General features: G+C 36.1%; 1 protein-coding gene across 3 annotated transcripts in view; it reads left to right on the top strand.

Annotated features, from left to right (window-relative positions):
- The window catches only part of MTHFD2L (methylenetetrahydrofolate dehydrogenase (NADP+ dependent) 2-like), a 98,654-nt gene that overhangs the window by 10,321 nt on the left and 71,523 nt on the right, over positions 1–16,810 (top strand). For all 3 annotated transcript variants that reach the window (XM_005874815.2, XM_005874814.2, XM_014546595.1), the window contains 2 exons: positions 5,361–5,545; positions 6,748–6,870. In XM_005874815.2, coding sequence (XP_005874877.1) covers positions 5,392–5,545; positions 6,748–6,870 — 277 coding nt within the window. In that variant the 5' untranslated portion in view covers positions 5,361–5,391. The remainder of the gene's footprint in view (positions 1–5,360; positions 5,546–6,747; positions 6,871–16,810) is intronic.

Genomic DNA, 16,810 nt, shown 5'->3' with positions numbered 1-16,810 from the left:
ATTCTGGGATTTATTTACCTTCTATGGCTGTCACTGGAACTGAGAGCCGGCTTTAGCTCTGAGGCTCGGCTCCAGCTCTAAGACCTCAGCTGCTGAAAGCAGGTGCCTGGCTTTGTTTGGCTTCTATAATTGAAACACTGTTGCAAATCCAGCTCGGCTGGCTGGCTGAAAGCATGGGGATTGTTTAGCTTCTATAATTGCAACATAGTTGCTTAGAGTGCAAGCTCAGAGCCCAGCAGCGGCAGGCGGGGAACCTTGGCTTCCTCCTTCACTGGAGCAAGCAAGCCTCCTGTTCGCTTCAGCTGCCTGGCTGCCGGCCGCCATCTTGGTTGGCAGTTAATTTGCATATCGCCCTGATTAGCCAATGGGAAGCATGTCGGAGGTACAGTTAATTACCATGTTTGTCTATTATTAGATAGGATAGTGTGTCTCCCACAAAGCCAGGCTTATTGAGGCTCTTCAGTGACTGAGGAAATCAAGAGGATGGTTCAGCTGCTACTGAAAATGCTCAAAGTCTGTACTCATAATTGGGTGGCAGTCTTGTGGATATTTACCCATAAACACAAGCTAATTCAGGCTGTATCATCTATATATATATATAAGCCTAAGTGACCATTAGGACCAGTCAACCAACCGGTCGACTGGTTGCTATGACACGCACTGACCACAGGGGGAAGACAACGCAGGAACTGCCCCCTGGTGGTCAATGTGTTTTCACAGCCAACCTCCCGTGGCTGGCCAACCTCCTACAGTCTCTCCCCTGGGGCAGTGGCCCCGATTGGCCCCAGTCGGGATTGGGCAAGATGGCCCCAACTGTCATTGATCGCGGGCCAGGCGAAGGGACCCCACCCTTTCACAAATTCATGCACCGGGCCTCTAATGTTAGCTATAATTAGCGAACTAACTTAGCATCTCAGTGCAATAAAGTAAAGTAGGCACTGTCACTCTCTCAGACCCCAACATACAGACTGCAGTGAAGTTTAATCTGTATATTGTCTCTTCGGAAGCCAGGAATCAATTTATGCCAATATTGACTCTGACATTCTCTTTGTAGTTTCTTGACTGTAATTATCCCGAATTATTTTCAGTAATTGCCTGTTTCACAGTAGCCTATGAACAGATTATTCTGTTGAACAGAGAATCAACTATAAGACATATCAGCAGCAGCACTGCTATTCATATGCTATAAAATGCAACATGGAGTTTAGGTGGTTTTGTGTTTTAAAATATAAATGTATGTTCTTTACTATAAGAGTGAATTAAAGTTTATTAGCATATAAAACTGCTTCTGTAACCCAGTATTTTACCCTAACTGAATATTGCTGACACAATTTAATTTATGGAAAGTATTTATTGTTTAACTATCTTTTATAAATGAGCCATTCTGGAATTAGTTGCTGTATCTGCAACCTTAGTATTTACTAATATAGAGGTCCTTGTTCTCTTAGTATTAAAAGGCCACTAAATTAATTAATAAAAAATGAGCTCTAGAAATTCATAGTAAATAGTGAAAAAAGTTTGTTACTTAATCTTGAAAAATAAAATTTAAACTCAAAAGTAAGTGTATTTTATCTTAACTTGATTTAGTCTATCATTATAATTATGTACTAATTATTAGAATGTACAAAGACACAAACTATAAAAACTCAAGAAAAAATGAATACCCTGAATAGCACTATAAATTAAAAAGTTAAACTTATAATTTTAAACCTCCCAATAAAGAAAGCTCAAAGATCAGATATTTTCACAGGTGAATTCTACCAAATATTTAAGGAATAAATAATACCAATTTTGCAGAAACTCTTAAAGAGGATGGAGTACATCCTAACTCATTCTATGAGGGCATCATCACCCTAGTACAAAAAACATATATATAAAAACATTACAAGAAATGAAAACTACTGACAAATACCTCTCATGCACATAGATGTAAAACAAGTAACAAAATTTTAGATGAGATCCACAATATCTGGAAAGGATAGCTGCATTATGACCAAGTGAGGTTTATCCCAGGAATGCAATGTTGGTTTGACATTTAAAAATCAATCAATGTGATTCACCATATTAACACACTAAAACCAAAAGTCCATGGGATTGTATATGATAATCTCAATAAATTCAGAAAAATAAAATTAGAAAATATTCTGATATAAGCTCTCATCTAACTATGAATAGAGCTAAATCATAGAACTAAATGTATAACCTGAACCCATAAAACTTATAGAAGGGAACACTGGAGAAAACCTTTGTGACCCTGAGTGCGGCAAAGATTCATTATACCAATACCAAAGGCATGATCCATGAAAGTAAAATTGATTGAAATACATAAAAATTTAGAACTGATATTCCAAAGACACAGTTAAGAGAATGAAAAGACTAGGAGAGGATATTTTAAATCACAAACCTGATATAGGACTTGAATCTAGGATATTATGAATAACCCTCACAACTTCAATAATAAGAAAATAATCTATTAAACAATGGGCAAAACATTAAATTGCACAGTTCAACAAAGAGGATAGGCAGATGGTAAATAAGCACATGAAAAGATGCTTAGCATCATTATTCACTATAGGGATGCAAATTAAAAGCACAAGGAGATACCAACATACAGTATAGGCACTAGTATGTCTACAATGTAAAAGATTGGCAATACCAAGTGATGGCAAGTATGTTGAGCAACTGGAACTCTCATATACTGCTTGTAGAAATGTAAAATGCTACATTGGAAAGCAGGTCAACAGTTTCTTAAAAATTTAAGCATATACCTACCATATGTTTCAGCCATTCTGCTCAAATTTTGTGCAAGAGAAATGAAAGCATATGTGTATACAATGACTTAAAGATGAATGTTCCAGACAGCTTTATTTATCATGACCACAAACTGGAAACAACCCAAATACCCATCAACAATTGAATGGATAAACAATTTTCTGTATATCCATACAATGGAAAACTACTCAGCAATAAAAAGAAATGAACTATCGATACATGCAACAACATTAATGAATCTTAATTATGGTGAGTGAAAGTAGATAAAAAGGAGAGTGTAGTGCATAATTTCATTTTTATAAAATTCATGATGATACAAACTAATATGGAGTGACAGAAAGCAAATTAGTGGTTGCCTGGTGATGGGGGGGTGCAGGTGGTGGAGGTACATGGCAGGGACATGTAGAATGGTGAGATTACAAATGGGGTACCAGGAAATTTTGGGGGGTGATGGCTATGTTCATTTTCTTAATTGTGGTAATGGTTTCCCAGGTACATACATATATTAAAACATCAAGTTGTATACTTTAAATCTGTGCAGTTTATTGTATGTCAATTATCCTATATAATCAAAGGCTAATATGCAAATTGTCCCTTCGACCGGGGGTTCAACCAGGGGACAGGGCCAGCCAGCCAACTGACCGTGGCCCCACTTCCTGGCTGGCCTAGCCCTATTGGCCCCGAGGGGGCAGGCTGGCCAGACCCCACCTATGCATGAATTCGTGCACCGGGCCTCTAGTACTTCAATAAAGCTGTTATAAATTTAGGACAGTGGAGCAAATGTGTCACACTGAATTTTCCATGAACTTCCATGTCTTGAAAGCTATTAAATTTTTAGTGAAAAGTCAACAAAGTTAGAATCAAAAGTAGTTTACTTATAATTATAAGGTCTAGTTTTAATTGTATTGTCTAACCAGTTTATTCTCTCAGTTAATTATTTACCCAGGGTTATGATTATTATTAAAATGTACTTTTGTGTTGAACTGCAGAAGTGGCTTTCAAACACTGTCATGCACAAGAACACTTGTGGGAACTTGTTAGACATGCGGATTCCTAGGCTTCACCCTCTAGGGACTGAATTGTGGATGTGGTCTTGGGGTCTGGGCATCTGCAAGTTTAGCAGGCTTCCCAGGCAATTTTAATGTATCTATCCATAGGCCACATTTTGGATTCACTTCTTCCCAGAACAATGTTTACATCAAAATTGTATGAACTTGGATGAGCACCATGGACCACTGGGGCCAGACGGAAATGGAGTATTCTTGATTTGGTTCTACCTGTATTTACACCACCTATTAGAGAAGGCAGCTGACTTATTTGGAAGAGGCAGCAAGTTTGCACTTGTGTGTTGGCTGATATTCATTGTGCCCACATTTTTTAGGAAATAAGTGTACAGATATTAGAAAGAATTAAGGGGCTATAAGATTTTTCTTTCCTCCTTTTCTTCTTCTGCTTCCTCCTCTTCCTCTTCATCACAATATTCATTGGCCCGCATTTGGCATTTTGTGTAATAATCATGGCAGCATGAAGAAGGAACCATCTTATACTTTACTAGAGGCCTGATGCATGAAATTCGTGCAAGAGTAGGCCTTCCTTCCCCTGGCTGCTGGCGCCAGCTTCCCTCTGGAACCCGGGACCCAGGCTTCCCTCGTAGCTCCGGCTTCATCCTGAAGGTTGTCCAGAAGGACGTCCGGTCTAATTAGCATATTATGCTTTTATTATTATAGATCAGGTACCGTTAAGAAATAAACACACAGTAAGAGTAACACGATTTATCACTCTTAAGTTTGGCATCATGGTGAGCTGGCAAGCCTTCCCATTATGCATTTCTTTGTGCCATTCCAGAGATAGATTTATGTTACCTATCAAAGCATAGCATTTCTTACCTTTTTAAGTACTTACATAAACTGGCAGGAAGTAATGTTCTGTGCAATTTTTTTTTTCATTAGAAATGATGCCATGGTATGGGGAACAATTGGCCATTGTTACTGACCTGGTCCCCACAGTAATCACTGACAAGAATGACAAGACTGGCAGCTGTTGTCATGGAGCTGTCCTAAGGCTGTGGAATAAAGTTAAAAGAGTTGTGCAGTACAGAGCTCATGACTTCAGGTCCTGTATAGGGTACAATAACTAACAGTGAACACACTAGCCTTAGGGTCGCAATACTGTGGGGTCACATACTACATGGCACAAGGCTTTGAAGATGGGTGTCAGTTTTTAACTAGACTGTGCTAATCTGCTGCTTCTAAAAAATAGCAGAGCTTTCAACAGAGCCAGTATTATAGTCCAGATCTGGAGTATGTGGTTTGATAATTTAAAAAATCCACATGGTAGTTATAAAGAAATGTATACTATAGATATAATGCAGATGTAAAACTAAAAAGCAGAGCTAGAATATTTCACAAAATTATAAATATATTTATGAACCTGAAGAATTGGGTGTCATATATACTTGGAAAACCAAATTTTGGATGCTCACTTGGAGAACCACGAATGTTTTAGTCGTTCTTGTATCTTAAACGTATGTTGTTGGATACACCTTACTGTCGTCTTCAGTACTACATTTAATCTTTTATTCCCCATAGACACGATGCCATTATTATCTCAGGAACTGAAATGGCCAAACAAATCCAGAAAGAAATACAAGAGGGTGTGGAGTCCTGGATTTCCCTTGGGAACAGAAGACCTCACCTCAGTATCATTTTAGTGGGAGATAACCCAGCAAGCCACACCTACGTCAGGAAGAAGATCCGAGCCGCCTCTGCTGTAGGTAGGGATGCTTTAGTTGTGCTTGTTACTAAAGAATGTTTCTGGTTTTACTGCAAAGTGTAATAATGAATGATCATTGTCAAATAAGTGTTATTTGAATAACATTTATTATTATGATAGGTTTTTTTAGTTACCAATGTTTATGTTCATTTCTTACCCCTTGTCTTTAAATTTCTTATTGAATCAATTCAATGTGATTTCAGCTGCTATGGTGGGATGTGAGAGGAAGACTTTACACTTAAAAGGACCATTTTTAATACATTTGCTTTAATGAGATAATAAATCTGGCCAGTTCACTCTGTCAAGCTTGACCTGTCAGTGGTGGTGGTGCTATTGATGTTTTTATTGTATTCAAATTCACTAATAGTAGCTTATCACAAATAAGGGCAATTTGCCACATAGGATCCTGGGCCAAAGAATGCATGTGAATCCTGTTTGAGAAGTCTCTTCTGATGATGCTTAGAACACCATTTTTGTAGAAGGGCCTTTCCTTCCTGTGGGACAGGAGCAGAGAAAACCAGTTACACAAAGCATGTCAAACTCGCGGACTGCATGTGGCCCAGCCAATATAATGGTATCTAAGAAACATTTTAATAAAAATTTCATAACTTAACTTTTACAATATCCTGTTATACATAATTATTAATAATGAACTACAACGTTTGCTAATGACTGATTACTATAATCATGTTGCATTCATTTCCCTTACGTGCCTTACGTGCAGGCGCACCATTTCTCTCCACTAATACTAGCAGCGAATATTTTAGCAGCCCATTGCCACTCATTAGCCTTGGACTGACTTGTTTGGTGTGTGCAACAGGAAATATTTTACTTTCGGAGAACAAGAGAAATAGGTTTATTTGCATTACGCTTATTAATTTGTGCAGTTATTCAATGTCTGGTAAGTTAATGTTCAAGAAAAAATATTAATTTTGATTAAAATGTTCTATTATTTTATATTAATGATTATTCGTTTATTTCAGCCCTTTGTATTCAGCATTTCTCTATCAAAATACACCTACGTTTCAATGAAAATTGAAGCTTTTGTTTTTTTTGTGGCCCACATAAACTTAAACCTTGTTTATTTGGTCCATGTTAGCCTTTGAGTTTGACATGCTTGAGTTACACACTGTGTAAGACACCACTAATGAAAAGCACACAACTTTGTTAGCCAGGTGACTGTCTGTGCTTGTTTTCTTCTAGGTATCTATAGTGAGATCATTCTAAAGCCTAAGGATGTTTCTCAAGAAGAGCTTTTGGATATAACTGATCAATTGAACATGGACCCAAGAGTCAGTGGCATATTAGTTCAGTTGCCACTGCCAGGTATTTAATGCTTTTCTATATGTCTGCTTTGGTTAGGATAAAGGGCACCTTTCAGCATTATGTCATGATACTGCAAGTAATTTATATAATTTGTTCAGAAGGGATCAAGCTATTATACTATCATGTAATAGTGACAATTTCTGAATGACTTATGCTTACAGTGACTGAAAATTGTGAAAGAACAACTTAGACATTGACAATACATGCAGTCCTTGCTTTGCACAGTATTGCAAGACCATAAAATGACTGTGTAAGCTGAAACCAGGCAAAGTGATCTTAATAATCAAGGGCAAAAATGTCAATTGTTCCATGACTCTAAAATGTTTTCTCAAACCATTATAAATTTACTTACTGTGGTTTATAAATGTATAGGGAAATGAAAAATAGTAAAACTAATATTTATTTAGTACACTGTAGTTTAAAACATTAAAACATTAAGAATGAAAGTGTTTCATTTCTTTACAAAAAACTTGTCAAGAATTTGAACAGAACTTACCGTCTTCTCATTGTATGACTTACAATATGGAACAAGCATCTTTTCTAAGTCTTGGTGACTTGAACTTTCATATTTCTTTTTAAGTTTGGATCAGCTTTCATTTTTTTCTTTGTACTTTCAAAGTTGTAAATATTTCTGAGTTTCTTCAAAGCAAGGTTTTATGCCAGTGTCACTTCCTCTGGGACATTGTCATTCTTTTTGTCATAACTTTCCTCATTGATGTTGGTAAGTTCACCTTCTCTGAATTCCTGTCACTGCCTAGCTAAGTTGCTCCAAAGGGCACAGTGTCAACATTCCAGTCACCTATTTCTTGTACAGCCATTTATATTCAATTAGCACGCTGTTGAAGCAACTTGAGCTTGTTTTTTAGGTTATAGGTCTTACGTTCACTTCATGAGGGCCTACATTTTTCATGTCTTTGCTTGGCTGTCACCATTTTTAGATCTATTCAATCCACTTTCAGTTCTAGCAACATCACATTTTGACTCTGCTGTACTTTTCCTCTTCATAGGCTAATTCCCTCTGTTGATTACTCACTTTGGGGAAATGTCATGTGAATTGTGACATTACACTTGGAGATAAGGAGGCAACATGCTTTGCTGTCTATGTTTGAACTGAATACAAATGTGCAGTGGGCAATCATCGATGGACTTTAAAAGAAGTGATATGTTGGTCACTGCTCCTGATGCTACATCTATTATTTAAATAGGGATTTACAGACCAAAGAGCCAGAAACTCTGACATAATATAGTTAATATACCATGGTCACTGACATGTAAATTGTGTTATTGGAGGACTGGTGTTATTTAATTAGTTGTGGCTCTAAAATTTGTGCATTTTCAACGAGCAAAGCAAGGACTGCTGATATAGTATAGTTTACATTAGTTTTATGCAGTTTTGCACCTTCTGTAAGTTTGGACTTGCAGAAAATAAAGATGCATGATGCTTTGCTTCGCATCTTTATATGGTATTAATATTTTAATTTCTCCAACAATATAACCTAACATCTTAGTATGTTATAACTTATGTGCTGCTCAAATTATACCAAAAATTTATATGTCTAATTCCAACATGGCTGCATTTTAAAAATAATAAAGTTGGAAAGGATCTTGGAAGTTATCAAGTCGTCAAGGTTTCCCTCTGAGAAAGTGCTTCTGATAGGTAATACTATGGATTCATCCTGTTAAAATTAGTATAGTAATTCATCACTTACTTTTAGAACTGGAAAGAAATTCAACTGTACAACACCCTCATTTCATATTATAGGAAACTGAGGTCTAGATATTATCAGGGGTTTGCAAGCATCATAAATCTGTCCAAAAATATTGGCAATGGGTTTAAACCCAATTGTTTGGCTCATGCAAAAAAAAAAAAAAAAAAGTAAAAACCTTTTTTGTACTGTATTTGCCAAGCAATCTATTTATAGTTTGCAGTTTATGAAATTTCTCTCATTTGCATTTGTACTTCATCCAAATCCTATATAATAAAACCCTAATATGCAAATCGACTGAACAGCGGAACGACTGGTTGCTATGATGTGCACTGACCATCAGGGGGCAGACACTCAATGCAGGAACTGCCCCCTGGTGGTCAGTGTGCTCCCACAGGGGGAGTGCTGCTCAGCCAGAAGCTGGGCTCATGGCTGGTGAGCAAAGCAGTGGCAGGTGGGTGGACTGAGAGAGAGATGTCTGCCTGCCGACTTAGGCCCAATTCCCAGGGGGATCGGGCCTAAGCCGGCAGGCAGACATGGGGGATTGGGCCTAAGCTGGCGGGCAGACATCCCCCGAGGTGTCCCAGACTGTGAGAGGGCACAGGCCGAGCTGAGGGCCGTTTCCCCACCCCCACCCCCTCCCATTGCATGAATCTTGTGCACTGGGCCTCTAGTAGTTATATAAAATGTTACAAATTTCCAAATAACAACATTCAATTTAGTCTGTCTTAAAAATTAAATTTATATCTGTAGAAATTTTACCCCTTTTTGGGCAATGTCACTCATTTGGTGAATTTGTTAGCAATACCACTAGATGGCACTGGTGATCTATCTGTATAGAAATAAATTGTTTGAGTCCTGTTTATTTTGGAGGGTGAGAAGCATGGAGCCAAAGGTGGTAACTAACATCTGGATACTCTCAGAAAGAGCAATTTTCAATTAGCTGAAAAGCCAGTAATATACAAAATAGTAGTGGCTAACATTTATTAGATTAAGCAGTTAAATCTCAGTCACTTTACATTTATTAATTTATTGAAATCCTCACAATAATCTAGTGGGATTGGAGCTTTCGTTATGCACATTTTACTGATGAGGGATTTGAGGCCCAGAGAGGTTAAACTTTCCTTAAGGTTACAGAGCTGGTAAGTAATTGCACTGAGATATGAATCCTCGTAGACTGGTCACTCATGGCATTACTTCCAGCAGTTCTCAACCTGTGGGTCGTGACCCCTGAAAATACATCCTGCATTTCAGATATTTACATTACGATTCATAACAGTAGCAAAATTACAGTTATGAAGTAGCAACGAAAATAATTTTATGGTTGGGGGTCACCACAACATGAGGAACTGTATTGAAGGGTCGCGGCATTAGGAAGGTTGAGAACCTTATGTTATCTGGTGAATAATCTGTGCTTACTATGTTGCAGGCACTCTTTTGTGCAGCTTATTTTATTTAATCTTTAAAACAGCCTTATGCCGTAGGAGTTATCGTCTTCATTTCACAGATGAGGAAACACAGAGGTTAAATGAATTGTCCAATGTTACTTGATAGTCAAAGGTAGAGCCAGGACCCAAATTCAGGCAGTCTGATTCCAGAGCCTGCCTTTTAACCTTTATCGACCTACATAATGCTGACTCTGAACATTACAAGCAGGTGTTTCAAACATTCACATTCAGGTTCCTAGTGCATGTAACTACCATCTCCTCTAGAATTGCCTCAGTGATCTTCCATCTGTTCTACTTGCTCTCCAGCCCTGTAACCTATATTGTTATGGCTTTGTCCTGCTCAGTAATGATATTCCTATCATTATTCATAATTTATTTTTGGTAAGGGTAAAAAATGATAATAGCAAGGGTAAAAAATGATAATAGCAAGAGTAAAAACTATAAATATATTTATAAAGACTATAAATATTAAATAGACTATTAATCCTGAAGTGGCCTATGTCTTATTTTAGTAATCGTATACTGAGTGGTATGTTGTTGCCAGCAGAAGATACCATTCAGCTTTGGATATTTGCAGTCTGAGTTTATAATCTGACCTTCTGATTTACTGATTGTTATTTAACTGATGACTCACTTTTTTTCTCTTTGTAAAAAGAGGATTGGAACTATATAACTCATTTGGGTCATATACTTTGTTGGTTAATACAGAAAGTTGATTAAAAAGGAAAATCATAAAAACAATGCATATTTAGCTTAAACATTGTATTATAACATAAAACATTTAAATAACTCATTTACTCATCAATTTTTTGGTGTGGGTCCAAGACTCTTTGGAACCTACTGATTAGAATTTTGTATCATCTTATAGCATTAATAATACCTATGATTTATTGGCTATAATTTTCAGTTGGAGGTGAATGTGAGAGAAATTTTGTCCAGATTTAGAAAATATCTCCCTAATTTCATAGTTGTCTTGGTTTTATCTAAATTATTACTAATTCTTTTTACTTCTTGAGTCTTTCCAGAACATTCAGCTTAATTTTCATAAATATAACTGTTTTCACAGTCCATTATTATTTGGTTATATCATTTTAAAATTAAATTACATAATTTACTGCAAAATAATTGGCAAAACCAGATTGAGGTAAATGTACAATTATTTCTTGATTATCATGAAATTCAACTGGTAGGAGCAGGAATAGTTTATTAACTACTCTCTGATATCCTTTTGGCAAGTCCTGGACATCAGCCTGCATGTTTTACAGAAGCAGGGGAATACATTAGTCATTTTGGTAGGGGGCTATGTGGAAGTGGGTTGAGATAGCCTCTCCTGTACAAGTCTGATAGGATTGTTATAATGAACCAATGAGTAAATGAACAAATGAAACAATTCTATTCAATTACACTTCCAATATTCTATCATTTGGTTAATAATCTGAATTCAAATTATTTCATGATTTAGAAATCTGAGATTAATTTTTACAATTGTGGAAATATCTTAAGTAAAAGAAATTTCAAGTTAGGATTATAATTCTGATGTTGGAGGACAAGTTTGCATAAGGATTAAACAATGTACAAGCAGTTCCATGGACTCATTTGGATAGAAAGCAAAGAAATGAGGTAGATTTATAGCTAATAAGTCAACAAAGGAAATAGAATGGAATTGTTAAAAACATTTAATTATTCTAAAGGGGGGAAGAAAAAAAGGAAATGACAATAATGAAAGCATATAACAGTTGATAGATTTGGTTAAATAAAATAAAATGTTGTAAATAACTCAATTAAATATCAGACTTTATCAGATTGAATAAAGAGCAAGACCCAACTATATGCTGCCTATAACACACACACTTCAAGTATAAAGACACAGAGAGGTTAAAAGCAAAATGATGGAAAATACATATTATGCTAACACTAATCAAAAGAAAGTGAAGTGATTATGTTAATACTGGATAAAGTATATTCCAGAGTGATGAATATTACCAGGGAGAAATAAGGTCACTTCAGAGTAATAACGGAATTGTATTAAAAAGAAATGGCAATTTAAATTATTTATATATCCAAGAAGAAAGCTTCAAAATAAATTCAACAAAAATTAATAGAATTAAAAGGAAGACTAACTAAAAATTATAATAATAGATTTCAGTACTTCTCTCTCAATAATTGAAAGAACAAGTGTACAAAAAATCAGTAAAGATAGAGATTTGAAGTACAGTTTCATCCAATTTGACCTAATTGACATTTATAGAACAGTCTTCTAATAAAGAACAAAGTACACACTTTTTCTAAGTTCACATAGAACCTTTATCAAGATATAGCATTTTCTAAGTCATAAAGCTTTACATTGTTTAAAAGGTTCATGGTACCTAAAGTATGTTTTCTCACCACAATGGAGTTAAATTAAAAATATACAACACACTTTTAAATAACCCACATGTTAATATACTATAGTCATGGATTGGAAGACTAAATATTGTTAAGGGGTCAGTTATCCTCAAATTGATTTGTAGATTCAAGGGAGTCCTAATTAAAATTCTAATATACTATTTTTGTAGAAATTGACAAATTATAAAATTTATATGGAAATGTAAAGTACGTAGAATAGTCAAAATAACTTTAAAAATGAGTGACATAGTTGGAATATTAATACTGCCTGATTTTAAGACTTATTATAAAGCTGCGTAATCAAGGCCATGTGGTATTCCAACCAAGTTAGAAAAACAGATCAATGGAACAAGATTGAAAGCCCAGAAATAGAACCACACTTATATCGACAACTGATTTTTGACAAAAGTAGAAAGATAAATAATATGCTTTCAACTTGTGGTGCTGGAACAATTGGATTTTATGTGGATATGAAAGGAGAACTTGATAAATTAGACTTCACTGAAATAGAAAACTGTGCTCTTCAAAAGATACTATTAAAAGAATGAAAAGATAAGACACAGACTGGAGGAGTATATTTGCAAAGCATATTTTGATAACATGTACATACAGAATATACAAAGAGCTCTCAAAAATCAATAATTTAGTGAAAATAAAAACACCCCAATTAAACAAAGCCCACTCCTAGCCAGATTAACATAAATCCTCTTGTCCTAACAACAAAGAAAAGTCGATAAAATTAAGAATTAATTTTTTCTTGACCCATGAAAGAACTGAGGTTGCAGGGAAAACCACCACTCAAAAATATGGAGAGAGAGAATCAAATTCAGAGTCACAATCAATATCTACTTAGTTGAAAGAGAAATTATGGAAGCCATAGATAAATAAGAACACTTAAATGGTAAATTTGCTGAATTTCTGGAAAACAAATAAATGCAATAAAACTATATGAAAAGGAAGACATGGGAATGCTACACACAGGATTCAGGATAAACTTTACATCAGGTTGGAGCAAGAAAGGAGATGGGTTAATGGGCGGATTGTATGTTTAGGTATAGATGACTGTTAAAGCCATAGCTTTGTTTGGGGTGGTGGATTTGCATATGCCTACCTTATGAAAAATAGCTATTTATATATTTTATAATTGGATTGTGCTTAGATCAAAATTGAGATTTTGTCTGAAGCCATAAATTATGATTCAACCATTTTATGCATTTGAAGTTTATTCAAAGAAAAAAGGCCAGATTTTGAAAAGAATATTTTATTCCAAATCTTTTCAGACAAAATTTGAGTATTCACATAGAAACAAAGCCATCCTCACAATACCATTCATCCAGTTAAAAATAAATTCTTAGGTAACATTTTTATCAAAGAATGTATGAGCAAGGGGACAAAAATGCAAGGTGAATCTCCTGCATGTGGAATAGTTAACCATATGATGGCAATGTTGAGAAAGTAGTGATTTAAAAAAATGTTAATGGTTTATACTAGAAGCTGAGTAAATCACTGAGATATAATTGACACATTAGTGAGATTGGCAGGTCTCTGTACCCACTTATGTCTCTCTCCACTCAGACCCAGGTGAAATCCATCTCAAGAGTTTTTTTAGTCACTCAAATCTATGTAATTACATCTTTCTGAGTAGTTGCTATCACAAACAGGTTATCCTATATAATAAAAGGCTAATATGCAAATTGACCAAATGGCGAAATGACTGGTTGCTATGACGTGCACTGACCACCAGGTGACACTCAACACAGGAGCTGCCCCCTGGTGGTCAGTGCGTTCCCACAGTGGGAGCACTGCTCAGCCAGAAGCCCTGAGCTGGGCTCATAGCTGGGGAGTGCAGCAGCGGTGGCGGGAGACTCCTGCAGCGGCGGTGGCGGGAGAGCGGGCCTAAGCCATCAGTCGGACATTTGCCGAGGGCTCCCGAACTGCTAGAGGGCACAGGCTAGGCTGAGGGACCCCCTGAGTGCATGAATTTCGTGCACCAGGCCTCTAGTATCATAAAACTTGAGATGATATACTTCTCAAAGTATATTTAAAATCTGGAATTCTTGAACTACAGAGGTTACTTCTTTTCTTTTTCACCTTTTTTCTTTTACCATAATATTCTCATATATTTTCTAGTGTATTCATCTTGGGTCAAGAATTTATCAAAATCAAAAGACCTTTTAAACATCTGGATTTTTTTTTTTTTTGTAGAAAGTCTTTTAAAATATACATTTATATGATTTCTTTGTGACGCTCTTCGTTCATTTACCAATTCAACAAGTATTTACTTAGAGTTCAATCTATATACAACTCTGTGCTAAGCACTAGGGGAAAGTCGTAGTTGGAAAAAAATTGGATTAGCTGTCCTTGAGATGTTTGCAAGCAAGATCCCCCAAACACAGCATCTCTTCTTTTCCCTTGTGTGTAAAAGAAGCTCCTTAGAATAGACATGCTCACCTACCTATGTGTTTTCTCCTATAGAATATGCACTGCTTCGAGTGCTGTACTATATATTTGATAGGAGTCACTTAGTGTACTGCCTAGGAAACTGAGGACTTAACAAACCAAGGTGTCTTCAATACTCCTTCTGAAGAATAAGGCTATTTTTGGATCCCCGTGTACTTTTCAGGTCACTTAAGAGATACATGCAGGGCAGAGGTAGTAACTTTTGCATGATATGTAGGTTCCCACTCCATTAATCAGTTTTTATAGCCTGTGAAGTAAGCCTGCCTGGGATGTTGTTGCAGTTTCTATGGCCTTATACGAGAAAGAGGCTAAGGAAGGGTGGAGAGCCATACCTCCCATTCCGCCTCCAGGATCTACTCTATTCTCGAATTTGGGGATGTAGAAGTACAGTGAGATGGCAGTCACTCCACATTCTTTTTTCATCCCCTCACTCCTTGATGATGAAACAACTCTTAAATTATATTGTGCAAGTTGTAAGCACCTGGTAAATATTTCCTGTCTTGAAACCTTGATGTAGAACCTATAGGGTGTAACTTAAATATTATTTATTATTATTTTTTTAAATATATTTTATTGATTTTTATAGAGAGGAAGGGAGAGGGATAGAAAGCTATAAACATCAATGAGAGAAAAACATCGACTAGCTGCTTCCTGCACAACCCCTAAACCCCTACTGGGGATTGAGCCTGCAAACAAGGTACATGCCCTTGATTGGAATCGAACCCGGGACCGTAAGTCCGCGGGCCAATGCTCTATCCACTGAGCCAAACTGGTTAGGGCTTAAATATTATTTATTGACTTGAAAAGTGTACACAGCTTGTAAAAATATCTCTCATTTACTCCTAGAAAATAATTAACTCATTAAGAGGCCATAACTAAATACTTTGATTAAGCAGACATTTATTTCATTAGAATGTAAGTTACAGAGGGTAAGAATTTTTGTCTGTCTGATTCACTTATATATCCTAAACTCTTAGAACTGTACTAGGCACATGGTAGACACTCAATTGAGTGAATAAATGAGTGCATTTTTCAAGGGCCTTTTATTCATGTTTATTAAAATGAAGCTGTGTTTGAAATTTCTAATTTTTCAAGTCCTGAAAGGAGGTAATAAATGAAAAATAAACATGAATCTTTTACAAATATTTGTTTTTAAATTTGTATCTGAGAATGTAGAAGTGCCAGGTATCTAATAATAGAAATGCAAATATTGACAAATTTTAATGAAAGCCATCTTTATTATATTTTTAAAGGTAAAAGTCAGAGGTTAGAGAAGAGTCAGACATTTTTTTCCTTATGGCAGTCTGCTCTAACTGTCCTCAGTTGTCCACTTATTATCCACTAATTTTGTCTCAGTTTCTTCATTTATGAATCAGGGGTAATAGTAGTCACTTATTCAATAAATGATTAGGTACTATTCTTTTTTAAAAATATCTTTTTATTGATTTTTAGAGAGAGAGGAAGGGAGAGGGGTAGAGAGATAGAAACATCAATGAGAGAGAAACATCATCGATCATCGATATCCTCCACACCCCCTCCTGGGGATCTAGGCTGCAACCCAGGAATGTGCCCTATCAGAATCGAACCAGTGACCTCTTGGTTCATAGGTCAACACTCAACCACTGGGCTACCCCAGCTGGGCTAGATATTATTCTTTGTGGTAGGAATACACCAGTGACAAAAAAGTTGAAAATGTCTTCCCTTGTGAAGTAGCAGGAGAGACAGCCAATAGAAAATAAACACAGTAAGTAATTATATTTATTAGAAGTTGATATGCTGTGGGGAAAAAAAGAAATGGAGCATGGTAAAGAAGATCGAGATATTGGGGAACAGGTTGTATTTTTGTTTTCCCCTCAATATTTTATTATGACAAATTTCAAACATTCAGAAAAGTTAAAAGAATGGTACAGCCGTAACCGGTTTGGCTCAGTGGATATAGCA

This window comes from Myotis brandtii, unplaced genomic scaffold (genome assembly GCF_000412655.1).
Source record: "Myotis brandtii unplaced genomic scaffold, ASM41265v1 scaffold453, whole genome shotgun sequence".
NCBI classification, from domain to species: domain Eukaryota; kingdom Metazoa; phylum Chordata; class Mammalia; order Chiroptera; family Vespertilionidae; genus Myotis; species Myotis brandtii.
The sequence above is the reverse complement of the archived record's forward strand: the minus strand, read 5'-3'. Positions and strand labels throughout refer to the sequence as shown.